The sequence below is a fragment of the Centroberyx affinis genome, unplaced genomic scaffold (assembly GCF_046629955.1).
Source record: "Centroberyx affinis isolate AG114_WGS23_722 - 3 ecotype Tasmania unplaced genomic scaffold, CSIRO-AGI_Caff_v1 ptg000185l_1, whole genome shotgun sequence".
Taxonomy (NCBI): Eukaryota; Metazoa; Chordata; class Actinopteri; order Beryciformes; family Berycidae; genus Centroberyx; species Centroberyx affinis.
In genome coordinates this window covers 396893-419924 of record NW_027278880.1, presented here as the reverse complement: position 1 = coordinate 419924, position 23032 = coordinate 396893, and the positions used below count along the sequence as shown (strand labels likewise).

General features: G+C 41.4%; 1 protein-coding gene across 1 annotated transcript; it reads left to right on the top strand.

Annotated features, from left to right (window-relative positions):
- Window positions 1–704: 704 nt before the first annotated feature.
- On the top strand, window positions 705–22457 carry nadka (NAD kinase a). Its single transcript, XM_071536031.1, has 12 exons — window positions 705–843; window positions 1651–1830; window positions 7214–7297; window positions 15441–15570; window positions 15861–15969; window positions 16062–16147; window positions 16256–16358; window positions 16505–16647; window positions 18837–18936; window positions 19753–19910; window positions 21759–21841; window positions 22304–22457. Exons 2-12 carry the CDS (start codon window positions 1676–1678, stop codon window positions 22449–22451), a joined length of 1299 nt encoding a protein of 432 aa, XP_071392132.1. The 5' UTR covers window positions 705–843; window positions 1651–1675; the 3' UTR covers window positions 22452–22457.
- Window positions 22458–23032: the final 575 nt, after the last annotated feature.

Sequence of the window (23032 nt, the reverse complement as noted above, 5' to 3'; positions counted from 1 at the left end):
ATGTGGGAGGAATGTGGATCTGGGTGAAAATGTAATTCTTCATTTTTTTCCCCCAGGAATAAATTACACTACGTGGAAAGTTTCTTTGAAAATAACCAGAATTTCAAAGTGTGTTTATTTCCAAACTCTCTTTCAAAGTAGTCAAAGACTCTAAACGATCAAGATGGTTCCACTCCTGTTCCAGCCTATGGAAAACCCTAGTGCCAATGTGCAACCATCTAAAATTCTTCTTCTTCTTGGTGGTGGGGTTGTTGTTATTGTTGTTTTTAAGATTCAGAAAGACATAAATATTGACATTTTTCAAGTGTACATTTTCAAAGTAGCCTATACAAATAATAATAATATAAATAAATGGCAAGCAACAGGCAAGTGGACCAAAATAAAGTAATAAAATAAAGAAATAAATTATTCCTTTATCTTATATTTTATTTACTAGTATATTTACATTTATATTTATTAGTATATTTACTTACTGTTTATTGTTGTACTTAAACATTACGCTGTTAGAAATAAAAAGATATTAGAACGCGCAGCCAAAACGAAGACAGAAATAGGCAGGAGTGAAATATCTCACTTCGCTTACATCCTCTCTGGTTCAGTAAAGTCGTCCAAGGTGACGTTGGCGAGTACAAAGCCTCCAATTGGTCGAAACCCCTGTATGAGGAAGTGATGGGCTGACTGTTGACAGCTCGCTATGGGAGGAAAGCCATAAGCTAACCAAGTTGTGATGATTTGGAGAAAGTAAAAATGGTGTATTGTCAAATGAATTAATGGAGAGGCTCTGATCCTACGGCAGTTTGCTCTCCAGATTTTTCTCGTTCATTGTAACGTTTTGGATAAAAGGTAGTGTTGGCTACATGTGTGGATGCTGTAATTATTATTAAGCGTTTCGGTTAACATTGCCAACTAGGTGGCTTAACGCTAGCTTAGCTTAGCTATGTGAACATGTTGCTAAACTGCCGCCAGCATACCGGCTAGTCTGCCACCATTTGCCTACTAGCTTATGCATCTCGCTGGCGTTATTGTTATTTGACTGTTTGTGAATAGCTAATTAACAAAGCTAGAAAAAATGTATTTTCGTTAGCGAGGTTAGCAGCCTCATGACACCCCGCGGTTGTTATTTAACGGTTATTTGTAGCTATAATTGAACCAGCTGGCTAGCAACCCCGTCAATATGGAAGTCGGTATAAACCTTAACAAAATACCCTCTGAACCGCTGTGAACTAATAAAAACGGCTAGTGTGCCTAAGCAGTACACCAAACTCCATTCAAAAGTCTGGAAATTGAATCTTACCCTGCTTATCGGCAAACATACATTCTTGGCAGAACATTATTTAAGACTTCTCTGAATCATTAGGAGCTACTGGTAAATTCGGCGTATAGATAAACCACTTTACGTCAATAAAATGACAATTTTTAGAAGTGGTTCACACTGCTCACTAACAGCCGCCACGGTGTATTTTGGTGGAAGTAGATTGTGGGAATAGCAAACAAACGGATCCTAACCGTTGGAAAAGTATGCCGCATTGAAGAACGAACCCTAATGATTTGTAAGAGGTCTTGAAGGCATGTTGTACACTAAGCTGGCTCATTTGAAACCTATTTCCATTTTACTCCAGTTTTCATGAATGATTGATCTCCCCTTATCAGTTTCCTCCCAGCCTGCCTGCGTGAGATGGATAGTGGAGAGGAGGTGGGACTGGAGGCCGTACCTTACTGCTGCTCCACCTGTGACGGAGGGGAGGTTCCCGGGCGCAGCTTGGGCCTCCGCACCAGGAAGACCCGCAGCCTGAGCACCTCCTCCGCCGGCAGCTCCAGTGAATACAGCAGGTCAGTGCGGAATACCCGTTCATATGTGAGGTGACGAGAAAGCCCTCCATATGTAACCGTTCTATCTTGTATGGAGAGAACGTTACACCAAACTCCAATCACAAATCTGGCACGATATTCGATACGTGATATGGGGTTCACGATTCGATACAACCACAATATGATGTAATGAAGAAAAGTTCAATGACAACAAAGTCTGACTGTGCAGAATTCTATAATAATATAATTTGGATGGAGAGCTTGTGAAATTGTGATGGTCAAGCGTCTCATTAGTGATTACTACAGCAGAATAAAATGGAGCTGATATCGCGATTCATTTTTCTGCCCCACAATACGTATTGTCACATTTTTGTATTGCAATATATTGAATTTCAAAATATCGTCCCATCCTTAGTGTATTTTGGTGGGAAAAATACACTAAATAAGTGCTGCTTGGTAGGGCTGAACGATTTTGAAAAAATATCTAAATGCGATTATTTTGACTGATATTGCAATTGCGATAAGATTTGCGATATTAGAGGCGATGATCATTTTTACATCATTATTCTCATTTTTATTGAAAAACCTATTAAAATGATTATGGTGTGATTTTTGCGGGGATCTGTACCAAACAAAGATGTTTTCTCAAATCTGTAGAATATGATGTGTAGGCCAGGACATCTCTGCAGCACCACAATATTTCATTTAAAATGCTATTTTGACACATTTCACCTTTAACAAATATTGTGCCTCCTGCGATTTGAAAATTGCAGTAGGCCATATTGCGATTTCGATAAAATTTCGATTGATTGTTCAGCCCTAGTGCTTGGTGTGTTGGATGTACGCCAAATTGAAGAGTGTAGAGTAAAACATCTGAAGTCATGTTCTGCAGAGGGGTGCGTTTGCTGACATGCAAGGTCACATTAAATTAACAGATTTTTGAATGGAGTTTGGCTGAGATTAACTAAGTTGTGGAACAGAAAAGTTAGGCGCAACACTCACTCAGTAGACAAATATACTGACTCTATTGTAGGGCTGAACAATTAATCGAAATGTTATCGAAATCGCAATATGACCTACTGCAATTTCCAAATTGCAGGAGGCACAATATTTGTTAAAGGCGAAATGTGTCAAAATACCATTTTAAATGAAATATTGTCATGCTGCAGAGATGTCCTGGCCTACACATCATATTCTACACACTTAAGAAAACATCTTTGTTTGGTACAGATCCCCGAAAAATCACACCATAATCATTTTAATACGTTTTTCAATGAAAATGAGAATAATGATGTAAAAATGATCATTCCCTCTAATATCGCAAATTGTATCGCAATTGCAATATCAGTCAAAATAATCGCAATTAGATATCTTTTAAAAATCGTTCAGCCCTTCTTCAGATCAATACATACCTGCATGACACAAGCGAGAGTTCACCTCCTGGGAACCCATTTTTAAATAATACAAACATGTTTTGACTCTGTGTCCCCGTATCGTCTTTATTGTGATCTTATATAAGTGTCATGTCACTTTTACATAATGTGTCGCCTAAAGGGTGCCAGCATTTTGAAAGAACGTTACTGGGCGTGCCTGCTCCATGCTTACTCTAATTGACAGGATTATCATGAAACCATTTACCCATCTGACTTACTGAGCTCTCCTTTGGCGCCTCACCGCATCACAGTTGTTGCCTCAGGTCGTGTGGGAAGTGCGTTTGGAACCTTACGACACGATCCGCGTTGCCCCATGTCTGCCCTTTGAGAAATTTGCCCGTACAGTCCCTCCAGCCGCCGGAGAGAAGTTTTCAAGGAAACGACATGTCAAACCTAAAGTGCTTATCCACGGTGGATGTTGCAAGGGCTGTGTGTGTGTGTGTGTGTGTGTGTTTTAGCAACAGTCTGATGAGATCTCTTACAAGGAGAAGTGAAAAGGCCGAGGGTTATCTCCACACATGCAAACAGCAGTCAAGGCCAGCAGCTGAATAAGAGGAGAGAAGGAAACTGTGTCATTTATGGCAATGAGGAAACTGACAGTCATAATCAAAGACCAAACTTGTCCAAGATGTTGAAATAGGCTCCCATACTCCTCTCACTGAAAGATTAGCTTCACTGAAAGAGGGTATTTTTTTTTTAAAAAGAGGAAACATAGTCACACCCACCTTTCTCATTTTTGTGGCATTTATTTGAGAGCGAAGGTTTGTGCTGAAAAGTCGGTGAACAAATTAATGTAAAGACTGGATGGTGAAATTCATTTCTTTATGTTAACAACTTAGTGCTGGAATTAGTTCATCCCAATAAATGATCCAAGTAGGAGTAGTTTAAATACTGCAGCATGCAGTAGAATCAAAATTAGGAACGATAACAATGTAAATAATCTTTATTTATTGAGCACTTTCCAAAATAAAATTGCAAAACAATTTCAAACATTTACAAAGGATTGAAATATTACAAGTAGACACACATTTGCGGTAAAGAACAGAATGAAATAATGAATCAGCAGCTGGCTTAAAAAAGCAGTATTAGAGTAGTATAATATCACAAAACAATCAATATACATATTTCAGTAACAATTAGAGCTAGGTTTTCATTTTCAAAAGAGACTGAAATGATGAAACAGTATGATCTCATCAGGATAGCAGTTAATAATCTTAGCATTCCAGTTAATATGACTCATCTGTGTAGCTGCATTTATAATTATGATGTAGTTCAAACTTACAGTCATTTTATATTTGTTTCCGTCATTTTGTCCACACCCTGTATTGCGCTTAGGGTTGATAAAAGCAAGATTGGACACTTTTGACAGTTTTCACCAAAATGTAGTTCTGAATTAAAAACAAACTGACCGTACCTTTTGAAATATACAGGGTACAAACAAACAAAATAATAGAAACAGCTAACTACTTTATAAATATCAAATATGTAATAAGGAGTAGGGCCACCTGTTGCCTTCAGATCAGCTTCAGTCCTTGTCCTGCTGTCCTCCTGCATCCTGAACTGTGTGTAGTGGATACTGGACCGTTCTTCAACAAGGAAAGCCTCCGGTTCTTTGAGGGATGAAGGAGCTGGAAAACCACTTCTGAAAGTTTAGATCTGCTGATTGGGGCCATGGAAGGAAACCATGTGAACTCGTGAATTTGTTTAGCAGTGTGTGTGGGGGCATTATCATCTTGGAATATGGGAACATCATGAGGGAACTGTGTTTGCACCCTAGGGTGCTGCTGGTCCTGTAAAATGGTCTCATATTCCTTGGCTGTTCTTCTACCATGCAGAGCAATCATCACACCTAATGACATCCAATAGATGGCTGTCATACCAGCACAGATCCACCGCCATGTTTACCAGCTGCATACAGACACTGTGGGTTGAAGGCTTCCTTTGTCTTTCTCAAACATGAATCCATCTGGATGGAGGAAAGAGGCTAAAACCTCATCAACCACATTACTTTTTTCCATTGTTCAGGGCTCCAGGTTTTGTGCTCCTTACACCAGGTTATGCGTCTTTGTGTGCTGGCCTCGAATACAAGTGGTTTCTGAATGGCAGCCCTGCCATGAATACCAGCTTTGTGAAGCTCATGACCTACAGTTTTTGTTAAGACTGTATCACAGAGGTCTTGGTTCAATTCTGTGGAGTAGTTTAGTACTAGTTAGTACTAGGGCCGTGCAAAAAAATCGATACAGCTGAGTATTGCAATATTTTTTTCCATGATACTGTATCGATTTTCCAGCCCCTCGTATCGATACATAAAAAAAAAAATCATGTTTTAAACGGATTTAAAATGCCCTTAAATTTCCCTCAAATCCCTTTGAATTAAATAGTTTTGACTCAATTTGTCCGCTGAGTTATCAATATAATGTGATGTACATATTAGACTACCCAGGTGGTACACAGCAAGTTGTATTTTCAGCTCTATTTTTAAATTTTCAGTAAATTATGTGGAGTATTGCAATGTATCGCGATATGTATCGTATCGCAATGTATCGTGATACAATCGTATCGTGACCCATGTATCGTGATACGTATCGTATCGTGATGTCCTTGCCAATACCCAGCCTTAACTAGTACTAGCATATTGGGTTCGATCTACTTTTTATTTTTTTTTATTTAACCTTTATTTAACCAGGTAAGTCAATTGAGAATCAGTTCTCATTTACAATGACGACCTGGCCAAGAGGCAATAACAGCATACAAGTCTATACAGATAATAAAAACATAATTACAATAAACAAACAACATGAGTCAGTTTGAAACATCACAATATACATAATATATACAACAGCAGAAATCTATAGTAAGTATAGCTATACTACTAGTACTGGTTCTGAAACAACCGGTATTGACGCACCTCTTATTTCAGTTTTTAGAGTTGCAACACCAGTAAAAAGCAGATGGTGAATTCACAGAACCAGACTGGTAATAGGATTTACTGGGTTGAGACATGTGACGCAGCCCCGAGGCCTACTGCAAAGACTGATAGCCATTTTGTCTGGCTCCATCACAACTCATCTGACAGTGACGTTTCACGAACCCAAATACACTCGCTTTGTTTCAATGAAGTTTAGTGCAGATAACGAGTTCTCGGGATTTCTCAAGAACTCAGCAACTCAAAACTAGATAAAGAAATCTGTTGTGTTAATGTTAATGGTTATTAAATTTGGTTCGGCCTTTATCACATCATTTGCAGATATGGTATTTGTACAGCAGGTAGCATGATAGAAGTGTTTGGTTTTATCAAATTAGGGTAGGTCCAAACAATGTTGCTTTGGCAATGTTTGGCTACGATTTACCAACCGTTGTGAAAGGTTGTGAGTTAGTATGTGTACTGTACCCATTGTGTAGTGGCATGATGATTTGCAGACTGATAAAGCCTGTTCAATTTTGCACATTCTTCTCGCGTATATCAGATTTGACAGGCTATGGAAGTGGTTTGTGATAGCTAGTTGATCACAAAAAAGGTTTAAAGTGATGTTGAACTTGACCAATAATTGTAAATAGGTGAAAAACGGTGGGAGACAGGACTTTGACAAAGCAGATTCCACAAATATATATATAAAAAATGAATCTCTCACTTTTTTTGTAATGCCATTTTTAAATTGTTTACATTCTAGCAAGCCAATGCCATCGCTAGAAAGATTTGTGTCTCAGAAATAAACAGAATTCTGCACAGTCAGAGTTTGATGTCACTGAACTTTTATTTATTATATCGTATCGTGGTTGTATTGAATCATGAACCCCATATCGCGTATCGAATTATATCCTGAGATAAACCCAACGTCCCATCCCTATTTTGGATTCAACTTGCACTTTTAAAAGCCATTCTGTTTTCCTTCAACAGATTGCTATAGAAGGTCTTAATTTGCGTACTTGCCTGGCAGCTGACCTCTCTCTTTGTCTATCCTTTCTTTCAGGAGGACTCAGTCACTTCATGGACCAAGCCCTGTGACCACGTTTGGCCCCAAGGCATGTATGCTGCAGAATCCACACGCAGTAATGTAAGTCAGACACGCCGAGTAATTATTGCCTTGAACCCTGACATTGGTAATTGCCTCATGAGGAGTGTTTGTGTCACCTGCCATAGTCATGAATTGGTGTACAAAATGCATCGTCGTCATTATTTTCATTTTTACTTATTTACCAGCCATTACAGTTGGTTGTTCATTCAGTAGTTCTTGTCTGTCCTACTGAGACCATGGTGTCTCTCAGCAGCAGACACAACCAGGGTCAGACTGGTGGATATGATGCAGTTTGATTGATTACGTATTCACTGTAGAATTGATCAATACTACACTGGTTGTCTATAGGAAGCCCTTAACCTGACTTCATTCCAATGAGACATATGAATCAGATTCCACGCAACTCTTCTTCTTGTTTTCCTTCTTATTGTTATTCCGGGTTTTAGTGTCTAAACACAGTTTCAGAAGATTTTCAACCCCGCTGAATATAAAGTTCTGTCCCAGCTCAGTCGGGCCTACTTGCTGGAGTTGTCACGAAAATGGTCGGATTTAACGATAATGAATATCGGCACAAAATAGCATCAGTCCAAAAAAGGACAGTATCAGACTTCAGAAACCCACATCAGATCAGTCCAAACCTTAATCACCACATTTTGTCATAGGTTAGACCCACGTCACGGCTACCCTGTCCTATGGTTATATCAGCCCAGGCACAAATTACATAGCTGTTACATAGACCTACGCAATGAATTATCAAACGTTATGTTAGTTATGAAAGACTCTTGCACTTTCCTGACCCAAGCCTGGCCAGACTGTTGGCCTCTTGACTCCCACAGTCACATAACTGGTTACCAGCGCTGTTTGTTTTCTGTGGCAGTAGTAGAAGGATTAGGACTTAGGACTCAAGTCCAAAGCTGCTAGACAGGTTAAAAGTAGCAGAACCAGGCTATCTTTAGACCAAAATATAGGCTAGGCTGTAGCCATTAGGTAGAACTAAACCCAAAGCGATGATATAGCAACAGCTTGACAATACTGTTAGTTGACTGTAATTCACACACAGCCCTTGTGCTTTTAATGCACAGAGCAATAGAAAGGGTAATTTGACACAAAAGGTAGGGCTGTGCAAAAAAATCGATACAGCTGAGTATTGCAATATTTTTTTCCATGATACTGTATCGATTTTCCAGCCCCTCGTATCGATACGTTAAAAAAAATTATTCATGTTTGTAACGGATTTAAAATGTCCTTAAATTTCCCTCGAATCCCTTTGAATTAAATAGTTTTGACTCAATTTGTCCGCTGAGTTATTAATATAATGTGATGTACATATTAGACTACCCAGGTGGTACACAGCAAGTTGTATTTTCAGCTCTATATTTAAGTTTTCAGTAAATTATGTAGAGTATCGCAATGCATCGCGGTACAATCGTATCGTGACCCATGTATCGTGATACGTGTCGTATCGCGAGGTCCTTGCCGATACCCAGCCTTAACAAAAGGTCAAAGTCAGAAACTGAACGTGCGTCACTGAATGTGACCTGGTCACGGTTTAGACCGTCTAAACTGGAAACCGGCTCCGCCCTGTCCGTGGAGGGGTGTGGCGGCGATACCACTCAAGGTAGACAATTGTTCTGGCGTGTCGTCTGTAGGCTGGAGCCATAGAGAGAAGCCCCGCCCACCACGCTGGAGTCACGCGGTCGTTCCAGAGCAGGTTTTGTCAGTCCTCTACCGTCCACATATCTGCTGCACAAACAAAGAGCGCTGCCAAGAGCAATTTCAACAGCTGGGAGTTGCGAGACTGCACATTTAGCAATATGTTGCGGTATACCACTTGATTAGAAACATACAGTATACTGGCAACAGGTCATACCCTGGTATCAATTTCCTTGATAAAGGTTTGTCTTAAACGCAGCTATTAGAGGTCGTGCTTTTTTCACCATGCAATGACAGGTTTCTTTGCACCGCATGTCCACTTAGTCCAGACCAGGGTTAGTAGTACAATATGACTCATGTCTGTGGTCCTTTTTGTTATTCTGTCCATTTATAGTTCCCTAACTTCCCATTAGCTATGTTCAGTCAGAAGTAGTTTTGCCAGCTTTGTTTCTGTAATTTGATATTTAAATTGACCCTAAATTCCAGGTAACATAAAAAAAAGTCTTAAATTTGGCTTTATAAAAGCTGCAGCTATCCTGTTACCTGTGCATTTGTCAATTAAACTAACAATTAAAATGTTACATCAGAGAAACTCCCTGCTCTGGTTTCCACTTTGATGCACTCTTTGAATTATAAATACAAATCCTTTCTAATCAAAAGCTTAGAGGTTTTCCTTGTGGTTTGGTCGCTGAATAATCCAGTGTAGTTCGGCTGTGTGGCTTTCCTGTCTAAATAACTACTATCATGGTAGGCTGTAACATGCAGTTGTGATGAGATCAAATTAACTGACAACAGCTAAAATAAGACTAACAAAAGAAAATGATTCAGACTGGAAGTAGCAGTGACCACCGATAAAGTTTGGTTCTGTTTCAAGCTTTACTGATTGTATAGAAATATGCACTATAACACACTGCAATTCCTCTTTTGTGGGTATTTTTATCAGAGTGGGGCAGTCAGGGCGGCATTACAGTTCAGTTGCCTTCAGCCTTCTGTCAATGTGATGAAAAATAAATTCTCTGTAGTGTCCCTATCAGTTGTGGTAGAGGTAAGAAGCATGTTGTTAACTCCGCTTTTCAGTCTGTAGCTATCAGCCTCAACTAGTGATCAGCACTTTATTATTATTCAATTAATCATTAATAAATTATTCAACTAGAAGGGCACTCGGAGAGCGCAGACCTCCGCCAAGGTTTGTGCTGTTAGTGCTTGTTCGTGAGTTGGATCCGGATCCGTTCCAAAATTTCATGGGTTCTTCCTTGGCTCATGCTACACCCTTCCACCAAGTTTGTGGAGTTATCATCTGATTAGATTTTGGAGCACTTTGCTGCAAAATTAGCAAATTAATGAGGGGAATCAGTTTTTCTGGAAACTATACGAACTTCATATTAATACTGCCCGTGTGTTATGTGAAGACAAGTGTGTATTAATGCATTAATCTGCTTAATTAGCATAACTGTTTATATGAAATATATCCTGGTGATTATGGCAAGACATTAGGCAAGCGCCTCGTTTTTTATTCATTAGTGTTAGTAATGTCAGTATACAATGTTTCAACTTTAATTTCAGAGATTCATTTGTGTGACTGTGATAATGTAAACTTCAAATTGCAGTTCAGAATTTTTCTTTTGTACTGTATGGTGTTATCATGGCGTTTCTGTGTAGAATATGTAAAATAGTATGATATATAACTCCCTTATTGACCTAATAAAACTGGGTTTCCCCTTCCTGCAGGCCAAAAGGGCACTGTTTCTGTAAATGGGCCATAAAAACTCACAAGGGATGGGCCAGTATCACAGGAAAATATATAGTAGTATATAGTAGTATTATATACCTAGTATTCCATCATTCATTCATAAAAGGTGAATTTTTGTTCCTAGTGTAGTACTCCTATTCGGTTTTTTTATTGGGACTTACGTTACAAAAAAAGTTGATAAAAAATAAAGTAAAAGTTAAAATAAAATATGCATTTTACTTTCCATTCTTATTTTAATTAAAGCAATTACTTTTAACTACTTCATAATTATAATTTTGTAATTTTAATCAAATTAATAAAATTAAGTTCTTTGTTAATGTAATTTAATTCTCACTTAGATGTGTGTTTCTACCATCACAGTATGGAACAGAACAGCATTCCCTCCTGGAGACAGCAGTCACTGTGTATTACAGCATGTAAAACCAGTGGACTGATGCAAACCCTTAAGTAAATAAAGGGCATTGTGTTACAGTAATTAGATCAGTGGGTGTTTCCTGCCTATACAGTGAGGCTGACTACTTTTGGGAACAGCCACTTCAACTTCTCTGTTCTGTCTCATTGGGACACGCCCATCCAATAGGAGAGCCTCCCCCCTCCCCCCCCCGAAATGGGCAGGTCCCTAGGGCCAGGCGGGGGGCGGGGCCGAGGCAGAGCCGTGCCTTAAGATGAGCGAGAGCTTTGATTCAGCGGCACAGTGCACACAGGGAGATTTAGCGCTAAGACCTCACCGGGGGGGGGGACAAATACAGACGGCAAGTGAATTGCAGCCGGATCCCGACCGCGGCGCATGGAGAGCCTCTCAGCCTCGCTCTGCCTCACAGACAGTAGGTGGCCGACCCGGAGCTGACCACAGGGAGTTCACCGCTACGCTCTCTAGAATGTGTTGCATTCGAGGAAGTTGTTCAAAGGCAGAATGACCTGTTTTATCAGCACAGGGTGTAGGTAGGCTACCGGGGACCGATCTCCAGCTGTCGACCTCAAAAAACCCCCAAAAACAAGCAGCATCCTCGTCACATGCAGACAGCCATGAAATTCAACCAGTGCGTGCTGCAGGACACCCCCAGGAACCACAACGACAACAAAGTGTGGAAATGGTGAGACGCTCTCTCTCCCACATCTTCTTCTTCTTCTTCTTCTTCTTCCCCCCCCGCGTCTGTCTCTCTCAGCAGAGGGAGCGGTGCCAGTCGTGTTTGATGGGTGAAGTATTAACTGGCAGCGGCAGGCGGGTTCACGCGGGACGCTGCCAACCAGATGTCCTGAGAGCCTCACAGCGATGAGCTAATAGCGATAATCACGGCGCGTAGTAAACTGATGTCACGCCGGTGCTATGCTGTAAAACGGGGGATAGAAAAGAAGGGAAGTTGTGTTTTTCTGGATGGAAAAAAGGGAAGAGGATGTACATTAAGGTTTTATTTGTGTGTTTTGAGTAGGCAGGCTAGGGTTAGAGCGATAAGGGTTTTTGAAGGCCGATATCTGTAGTTTGGGTTGAAATTTTATTGTTGCCAGGGGTGGAAAAGCCTCTGAAGCAGCACTTAGACCATCATGGGACACTAAAACTCTCATTGAAACCAAGGGTAATAACTAAACATTCATGCATACTTGTTTAGAATCTGATCAAAATGTCTCATTACAATCAATTCAGGTTAAAGGCTTCTCATAGTTCTGATAGTTTTGATCAAGTCTACAGTAAATAGGTAATCGATCAAACTGCATCATATCCATCCAGCCCAATATCGGCCCCATATATCAGCAAACAGATATACAGTTGTACCATAACACGACCCATTTGTTTTGGACAGTGTTTGCCACCTTTTGTATTGTCATCAGAGCCCTGCCGGTCACCTGTTCTCCCAGGCTGGGTGGTGATGAATGGGGAAGGGTCGGGGCGTGGATGAAAACAGCCCTTTGAGGTGGCGAGAGTGGCTGAATAGGCCGGGGCTCGTCCTCCCGTTTCTCATGCTAATGAAGCGGATGGCCGTAGTTGTGCTTCTTATCCTGCGTTTTTAGTCGGTTTCGGTTTGGAAGTTGAGAATCTTTTATATCCCGACTAAAAAGGGAATCATTGGATGGTATTTACAATGTACTTTTGAACAGATTTAAGAGAAAGTGAATTGGCTCAAGCAAAAGTTAATACTTAGTTAAGAGGTAGTGTATGTTGAGCCAGTTGGCCTCTTTGACAGCATTATTATATGTTATTTCCCTGATGAGATTAGAGAGGTGTGTCTCTGTGTGTGAGAGCCTGTTTCCTTTTACTAAATCAGCGGTGTCCAATCATGTGCCACGGAGGACCGAGAGTCCGCAGGTTGATTTCACTGATTAACACACCTTCAGCCAGACAGGAGGAACTAGTTGTTGAAAGCAGCCGAAAGAACACGATGACATCTTGTTGCTACAACTTGGCAGCGTGGGAGATATCTCCAAGTGGGAGATATCAGAGCCTGCAAAAGGAATTCCACACATCCGACTTGTAATTACCGCTAGGAATCTCACGTGAATCATTTTTTTCCCCAGTTGGCAGCTTGTATTTACATAAGTTCGACATGACGCGAACACGGCATTGGCCCTCCGCCATCCCTGAAGTAAATGAATGCAGTCCAGTCACATGAGTTGTTGTGGTGTGTCTGCGGTGTAACGCCATCAACTGAATATACTGAATATAAACTCTCTTGGCAGCATAGAAGTCATGGACTTTGTTCACACCACCATATTGACACAGTGATTACTGATCATCTGTCTCCTGATTTATTTAGATTTAGAGTCAAATTTTTAGTGTAGTTGAGATGCATGAGTACATATTGGGAATCCCGCCTGTTCAACTCTCTCGGCCCACCTAAGCGCTTTCTATAATTGCATCTAAAGGAAAATGTGAGATTTACAATTTATTTGACGGTCATTCGCTTTGGAATGAATTCCAATCCTGTGGTTTTCCTTTTGAATGTAGGCGGTCTTAAATGTTTTCCAATATCCTGATGTTTTTTCCCTAGCGTCTGATGTAGATTCTCAAAGAGACTTCACTTCAACCCCCCCATAACAACTTCAAACCCAGCCCAACGCTGATGTTTGCACCCAAACCAGTTCTAAAGCCGACTTCATTATGGAAATCTACTAATGTCCTTACCTGGCCCTATATCCAATAGGATGATTCCGATTCCATATGTTGACCTTAATACACCCCAAGCTTAGCCACCTTGCATAAAGGCCTAGGCCCGCTTTTCTCAGAAGAATGAGTAAGGGGTCTTAGCAGAGGGGATGATGGGATGTAGAGATATACAGTATATATGAGAAAGTACATTATGTCTTGTACTAAGGTTCACAGCAAAGTAGATTTTAAATAATCTTGCAGCTACAACATCATATCGGTGAGGGCAAGTTTCTCTAATCGCTTATTTCTTCACCATTTAAACTAAAAGTAATCATGGATATGAGCTGTTGCTGATATTAAGCCAATACCCAAATTTAGGCAAATATTGGCTGATAATGCCCTGATAATGCTTTGGGCCCTAATGCAAACTCATGTTATTTGTATTTCATTTCTGACAGTGCAGTTTGAAGTCGCTCCCCTCAAAGCCGCAGTCATATCTAAAGAATAAATTGATCCTGGCAAAAGAGCTATGCTGACTTAAGTGACTTCATATTATGTATGCCGGGGCTGTTTGTTATTTTCCACAGTGCAGCAGCGTCTGTTGACTTCAGTTTGCTACAGTTTCCAGTTTCAGGTTCTACCACTTTAAAATGCATATGATTTGTATTAAATTATGTCTGCAGGCAGTTCTGATTTTCATCCTCCCAACCTGTGGGACCTTGTCTGCCGTCCTGGAATGCAGCGGCTTGGTTTTAAGAGCTAGCTTTCAGAGAGATCTCTGTCCATGTTATCATGTTATCAAGCGCTCTGTAGGCTAAAGGTCACGTTGACTAACAGAGAGGTTAGGGAGCCAACAAGACAGAAAGCCATGTTGCTTGTGTGTCATTTAGGAAAAGGATTGGGGGTCACGTTTGTCAGTTTTTCTTTTCCTTTTCATTATATCTCAACAGCCACTGTAAAGGGTTGAGTTTAAGGTAAAGGCACCAGTGACCACACATGCTGGTCAGCAGTATGTGCTAACAGAGCGAGACTTTAAGCCAGAGTCTCTAATTGGATAGGTGCTAAGCAGCCCTACTCATGAGAGTGGCATGCTTCAGTCAGCTAACTGCCAGGATCTGAGGTTCAAGGCTCGGGTCCTAGCCAAGAAATCTTAAAGGAAAACCATCACACACTTTTGTTCCAAACCACAGAGTGCGAGAGAAAACAGTCTAGTGGATGTTGATGTTCACAGTAAGAAATAATATTCCAATAACAACATTGTCGCTTGGGGGCAAAACATTGAGGGATCAACTCAATGGCTAGGGCTGCCTGTTATGACTTGTGATACGAATTACAATACAGGGACAGGGAGGGGCTAATGCATTGGATTTTGAAGTTTGAATGCATACATTATTTTCTCCAGCATGCAACTTGGCAACTTTGTGGGCAAGGAATTCAGGATTACAGGAAAAACATATCTTAAAACACTTCAACACAAAATAACTCCTGAACTCCTGAATGCATTGTACAACACAAATTGGTGATATTCATCAGCGTAAGAGTATCTGAGGGTGGACTTTTCCTTTAAATGTGCAGTATGCAGCATTGTGATTTTGCAATCTTTTTTTATTTTATTGTGCAGTCCTAATCCAGGGACTTTATTAGTTTGTTTTGCCCTCTTCTTAAGGTGAATTTTCCGTTTGTGTCTTGCTGCTCAGGCACATTCAGGACCCAGCCAGCCAGAGACTGACATGGAACAAGCCTCCCAAAAGTGTCCTTGTCATCAAGAAGGTCCGAGATGCCACTCTGCTCCAGCCTTTCAAGGAGCTCTGCATATTCCTCACAGAGGTATGACCATGTACCCCATGTTGCCCACAGACTGATATTGGTTTGTTGATAAATGGGGTCGATACTTGCACAAAATATCTGGCATCATCAGCTTCAGTTCAGAAATACCTTGAAACCCTGTTTCAAGTTCTTGGTGATAAGGACATGGATGCTAAACATTCTGCTTATTCTTTGGACCTTTGGGTATCTCCAAAGAGTTTTAAAAATATTAGCTACAATTGTTTTGGTGAAGCATTTAGGGTTGTGCCTTGTGACTTTTGCTTACCTTGCGTCTTTGCATGTCGTTCCAGGTGAAAAACATGATTGTTTACGTGGAACGGAAAGTTCTAGAGGACCCAGCCATCGCGGGCGATGAGAATTTTGGGACCACCATTAAGAAATTCTGCACTTTCAGAGAAGGTAATGAACACCAGCCAGTCAACTTTGTATATGAAATGCTTTTGAAGCAATTAGGATCCTGGATAAGGAATAATCGTCTTGATTTTCCCCAGATCTCGATGACATCTCCAATCGCGTCGACTTCATCATCTGTCTCGGCGGGGATGGGACGTTATTGTACGCATCGTCACTCTTCCAGGTATTCCAGCGGTGTTCCCACTTCACTTTGGATATTTGCCTGTGTGGGTTCATAAGTTCGCAGGTACGACATACCAGTCTTCTGATTGGTGCGTTTGTGTGTTTGCAGGAGAGCGTTCCACCAGTTATGGCCTTCCACCTGGGCTCCCTGGGCTTCCTCACACCGTTCAAGTTCGACACCTACCAGTCTCAGGTCACCCAAATCATCGAGGGTACGTTCCTCCGGCTCGTTCCTCAGCCTTGGTCTTTCCAACAACAGAAGCAGCGCACTCTTATCTATAGGCGGGATTGTTTGTACACCGCGGATTGTGCTCCAGTTAGCATTTCAGCATGTCTTTGCATGCGTTTCTGTGTCCAGGTAACGCTGCCATCATCCTACGCAGTCGCCTGAGAGTGCGGGTGCTGAAGGAGAACCGAGAGAAGAAGGCCAGGATGGACGAAAAGGGCATTATCATGACCAACGGTGACAGTGAAGGCAGCCGCAAAGCCATGCAGTATCAGGTAATTTCTGCACCTTTTTTTTTTTTTTTTAATCTTGGAGTTTTGTCTTTGAGACCAGCAAGCGTTGGTATTTCCACTGTCATTGCAAAGACTTAAAGGAATAGTTCACCCAAAAATGAAAATTCTGTCATCATCTACTCTCCCTCATGCCAAATTAAACACAGGTGAAATTTGTTAGTCCATATAACACACAGGGAGGCTGCCAGCACAACTTGGTAGCAGCCTTCTCCAAAACAACTGAAGTCAATGGGGACCAGTTCTTTAGAGTTCCAAAACAAAAACAGCCAAACAATCACACTGTGAATAGAAAGACCTATACACCATTATTTGTTGCAAATCAATCAGCTGTAGTTAAGATTTGCACTAAATGATGGTGTAAATATACTGTAGGTCTTTTTGGAACTCTGAAGAACTGGTCCCCACTGACTTCAATTGTTTTGGAGAAGGCTGCTATGGAGTTGTGCTGGCAGCCTCCCTGTGTGTTATATGGACAAACTTCACCTGTGTTTCAACTGGCATGAGGGTGAGGAGATGATGACAGAATTTATTTTCATTTTTGGGTGAACTATTCCTTTTAACAACGGGACCTGATGCCTCTCTTTGGTCATCTTCCCTGTCAAATGACAAGAACACAGACGCCACAATCATCCATGTGTCTCCGACAACCGCTGGCTCTGCTGCTCCATGCTAACACTTGAGCATGCGCTATGCTGGAAAACAACATGTTGTATGCTAACAATGGAGGAATGCAGTAAGAAACAAAAGAATGCGGGGCAGACAAGACCCATTCAGGAACACGGTGAATAAGGCCATTGCTTTGTTTTATATGGTGCATGCCCTGCATTCATGTAGTTCCTCAGTGCTTGTGGATGCCTGTTACTTCAGCTCAGGTCATTGAAAATAGTAAATTCATTGTGATTAATGATCGAAACAGAATATTTCAAAGTTGTTTGAGCCATAATTATGCAGCCCTAAGTCAAAGCCCAAAACCATGTTGTGACTTTTCACCAGTAAGCTGCATGACACAATGACTCCAGCCTCAGTGTCCTCAGTCTGTAATGAGGTCAACAACAACACAGCTCACCAAAACTGCGTTCTCATAATGACTTGTCTGTCTTCACCCTGTTGTCTGCGGGCTTTGAAGCCACAATTAAAGAAGCAGTTGAGCAAACGCTGTCATCAGGTCAACACACAGGATTGTGGCGTGTGTGTGTGGTTGTGTGACTAATATGCAGCAGGTTAGTTATTTTACTCATAATAAGCAGAGAAGGTGTGGGTATTGATCCACCTGTTAAACCTGGCCTTCGGCTGTGCTATTCCTGGTTTGTCAAGCAAGTAAACCTTGTTTTGAAGGCTGAACTTGTGAACACAGTGTTCCAGTTTTGCACTTCCTCTATGTATATGCTCACATATTTTTCTTCGTGTTCTAGTAATTCATTATATATTGCACACATGTTGATATTTTTTTATACTTTTTCACCTATTTCATACTGCATATACGTAATATATTTTTTGCATTCACTTTTTCAGTTTCACTTTCTCAGCATGATGTTCTGCTGTTATTTTGTTTGTTTTTTCATTCCTTTCATTCACACATTTCTACTTAGGGCTGAACGATTTTGAAAAAATATCTAATTGCGATTATTTTGACTGATATTGCAATTGCGATATGATTTGCGATATTAGAGGGAATGATCATTTTTACATCATTACTCTCATTTTCGTTGAAAAACGTATTCAAATGATTATGGTGTGATTTTTGCGGGGATCTGTACCAAACAAAGATGTTTTCTTAAGTCTGTAGAGTATGATGTGTAGGCCAGGACATCTCTGCAGCACCACAATATTTCATTTAAAATGCTATTTTGACACATATTTCACCTTTAACAAATATTGCGCCTCCTGCGATTTGAAAATTGCAGTAGGCCATATTGCAATTTCGATTAATTGTTCAGCCCTATTTCTACTTAATATGTTCTAGTGTTGAAATTAGCTTTCTTCTTCCTTGTGCTTCTTCTTCTTCTTCTCCTTCTCCTTCTTCTTCTTCTTCTGGTATACCTTATTATTCCCATTTGCTGCTGCAACATCCCGGTTTCCCCACAAGGGATCGATAAAGTCTCATCTTAAAAATTGGAGCCTCTCGCAAAAATCGGAAATGGCAATAATCAGCGTATTGAATCTATATCCAGGTGCTGAACGAGGTGGTGGTGGACAGGGGGCCGTCCTCCTACCTCTCCAACGTCGACCTCTTCCTGGACGGACACCTCATCACCACGGTGCAGGGAGACGGTGAGTGGGCAGCCGCCTTGTCTTTCCGTTCAACCTTCAATCACGGACCGTCTGAATTGACACCCACTTCCAGAGAGCGCCTGTCCGTCCCACATAACCTTCTGTAGTTGCTAGAGAACGGCAGTTATCGCAGATGAAGCGGTGTCTCGGGGCGGCGAGGTCCCAGGTAGCTGTCAGTTCATCCTAAACCCTGCGTGGGGTCAGACATCTTGACCTTGCACTGTAGCGTGTAGTGAGTGTGTTCATCGGGAACCAGTTCCACCACCTTTTCAACAAGTCTAGGCGCGGGAAGGGCTGCCAACTAAATCACGGTATGTTGACAGCCGGTCAACCATGCAAGTTCCATCACTGCCAAGACTCAGTGGTATTTAGAACACACTCTGCAATAGTTGTCTGACAGCCCAAACGAGGCAATCTGCTGATAGGGCAAAGTTAAGACCGTAGACACAGGCTTTCTAGAACTCTTCTTTTGACGTTTCTAGACCTTACGCTTGTTGTAGAGAGGAAGGGATTCATTTAAATAATGCGAAATGTAACCGAGATTGAGCAAAATATTTCAAGAACACGAATGATTCCCATCCGTAAAAGTACCTTTAGTAGGCAAAGATTTTAATAACTTGAATTTCTTTGAAGGAGTTTGTCAGAATAAGTAATGGCACTATTTTCAAATGGAGGATATCAAATTTTTAAGTGAAACCTATCAAATATTGTCTGAACTTTAGGAGTCCTTACTTACTGCTGAGGTGATACTTAAATTGTATTGTACAGTATAGTCACTCTCTCTGTGTGTGTGTGTGTGTGTGTGTGTGTTCTCAGGTGTGATAGTATCGACGCCTACAGGCAGCACAGCGTACGCGGTGGCGGCGGGAGCGTCCATGATCCATCCCAACGTCCCGGCCATCATGATCACCCCCATCTGCCCCCACTCGCTCTCCTTCAGACCCATCGTGGTGCCCGCCGGCGTGGAGCTCAAGGTATTTCACCCTGGGCTGTTTGCCTATTAGCAAGGCAGGTCCCGTGGTTTGGACCGACATTGGAACTCAAGGCATTTGCAAATTGCGGGAACTTCAAAAACTCATTTTATCGCTTCTCTGCATGGCTTGTTTACATTCTCATTGCCTATGTCAGTGATTCTCAACCTTTTTCATATCAAGGACCCCTAATTTAGTCCACATAAGGGCCACAGACCCCCATTTGATGAGATTTTGCCTCTCAGACCCAAATCTGAGAATATTTTAGTTGTCCAGAATTCCCATCTGTATTGTAGGGAGAGGGATAACAGTGAAACTAATCATTCTTCTACATTCTCTAATTGAGTTACCTTCTTGTAAATTAAATTATGCTGAAGTTTAACAATTCATTCAACTTTCCGGGGACCCCCTGGAACCCCCTCAAGGACCCCTGGTGGTCCCCGGACCCCACGTTGAGAACCACTGGCCTATGTCATGTGCAAGTGCTACTACTACAACTCCCTCTTAAGCAAGCACTTATGAATAAAACCACACTCTGCATTAGGTTTAGACCGATATGGGTTTTTGAGTTGAAGCTGCCGATAGCTGGTATTTTGTGCCAATATTCAATATCTTTAAATTTCACCATTTTCATACAAAAAAAAAATCCCAAGATTTCAGTGTTTCCCCCCAGAATTGTATTCTTGTCAGGGTGGAAAAGCCTCTGAAACAGGATTTAGACCATCATGGGACACTAAAACTCTCCATTGAAACCCAGACTAATGAAATTCTTTTAGGTGGGTTAACGCTAGAAAGGCCAAGCCACCGTCTATCAACTGCTGTGTTGAAATATCTCCCCTTTCAAAATGTCCCTTCATGTCTTTTCCTCCTTCCTTCATTTTCAAAATCACACAAGGAAATACTAGTTAGTCGCAAAACTCTGAAGCCCTTCCCACCCTCCACAATAACCCAGAATCCTCTCCACCCCATGAAGCAAAAATGCGTTAAAACACCAAAACTAAAGGTGAAATAAAAATAAATTAATGCATACAGGTAAGAGACTCTTAAGACTGGACTCCAGGTTTTCAAAACAGATCCTGTCGTCCTGAAACTGTAAATGTCCCCCTGCTCATAGCTGGACATCTTTGACATAAGCTCTACCCATTCCTCAGAAATACTAGTTGTTATTATTCATCTTCTCCAATTTACTTGGCTTGTTGGCCTTGCTGTAGACCCACAAAACCCGCTGGCCTTTCTGGCACCTCTGAAGTGTCAAAAAAGAAGAAACCTCCATTAGAGCTGCAACAATTAATCGATTAGTTGTCAACTGTTAAATTAATCGCCAACTATTTTGATAATCGATTAATCGGTTTGAGTAATTTTTTAAGAAAAATACGTCAAAATCCTCTGATTCCAGCTTCTTAAATGTGAATATTTTCTGGTTTCTTTCCTCCTCTATGACAGTAAACTGAATATCTTTGGGTTGTGGACAAAACAAGACATTTGAGGACGTCATCTTGGGCTTTGGGAAACACTGATCCACATTTTTCACCATTTTCTGACATTTTATAGACCAAACAAGTAATCGATTAATCGAGAAAATAATCGACAATGAAAATAATCTTTAGTTGCAGCCCTAACCTCCATCATATCAGAGGTGGATGACACGGACTGGCTGCTATCCAGTGATAAATCAAAGTACAATATTGGTATTGGCCTAACGTATCAGTCCAGCCCTATTCTGCATTCTCATCTAAAAATGAGGAAATCACATCTGACTTAAGCAACGACGGAAAAACCGCGCACGTTTCCTCTCATCTGTGAAGCCACCGCATTCCTTGCTTCTCGTTTTTCCCCCCCCCCCCTCCCCAGATCATGCTGTCGCGTGACGCCAGGAACACGGCGTGGGTCTCGTTCGACGGAAGGAAGAGACAAGAGATCTGCCACGGAGACAGGTTAGTCCGCTCCGCTCGGATGGAGAGACAGGAAAAAGGAGAGTAAAGAGAGCAAAACAAAAGCGACAGACCTGGTGGCGGATAAGACGTTTTAACCCCCCCGCACCAGCTGACCTCGACACTTCGCGGGCTTTGTTACGTAACCCTATCAACCTGCTTAATGGACTTGAGCCAAGCACGTTCCCCCGTGCCCCATACAGGTTCTTCCTTTATGTAACTCATCCAGAGATAATTACCTTCCTGGTTCTTTAAATGAGCTGCCAGTGAACTATGAATCATTGGAGCATAACTCAACAAACGGCCAGTGTAGTCTTTTAAAGGAAGTTACCATATTTTATGTCACCACCACCTTATTGTGATGTACGATTGTGAATACCTGGACTTTTCTTTCCTCATTCAGCCTTCAACCTTCGTCACGTCGGCTTCTTCCTTACTCTTTTTTTTTTTCTTTTTTCCTTCCAGTATTACCATCACTACTTCCTGCTTCCCCGTTCCCTCCATCTGCTTCCGGGACCCGGTCAACGACTGGTTCGAGAGCCTGGCCCAGTGTTTACACTGGAACGTGCGGAAAAAGCAGAACTACCTCAGCTCGGAGGAGGACGAGTTCTGAGGTCCGAGGACTTCCTCCGAGACCTCCGCGACTTCAAAGTCTTAGTTTCAGCTCGATCCCGTCTGTGCCGTTTTTTTTTTTTTTTTGCCTTTTTTATGGAGAGAACGTCCGGCCAAACTCAACTCAAAAAATCAGGCTGGCTTATGTTGAGTTGCTTATTGGCAAAGGTACACACCTGGTAGAACAGACAAACAGTTCTAAAAGTTGAAATTTGATGGAAATAAGTTCTGCTTTGTGTATTGGACGTACACAGAAATGAAGAGGATATCCATAAAATTCCTAAAAGGTTCTTAAGTCATGTTCTAGCACCTTTGCAGATAAGCAAGAGCACATTAAATTGCCCGATTTTTTTTGGCACGATGTCCTCTCCATACCCATATCGGGGCTAGGTTTCAGCAGTCAGTTGCAGTCGGGCCACATTGCTGGTCCAGGATCATCCCTGTGCGCTTAGCGTTTTCTTTATATGAATATCTCCAGTGACGAAGGCTGTGAAAACTAGCCTTTAGAAGTCAAAATGTTGTTTGCACAGAAAGTTTTTTTCTATCATTAATTAAAAGGAAATGCAAAGTTCGGGATGGTCT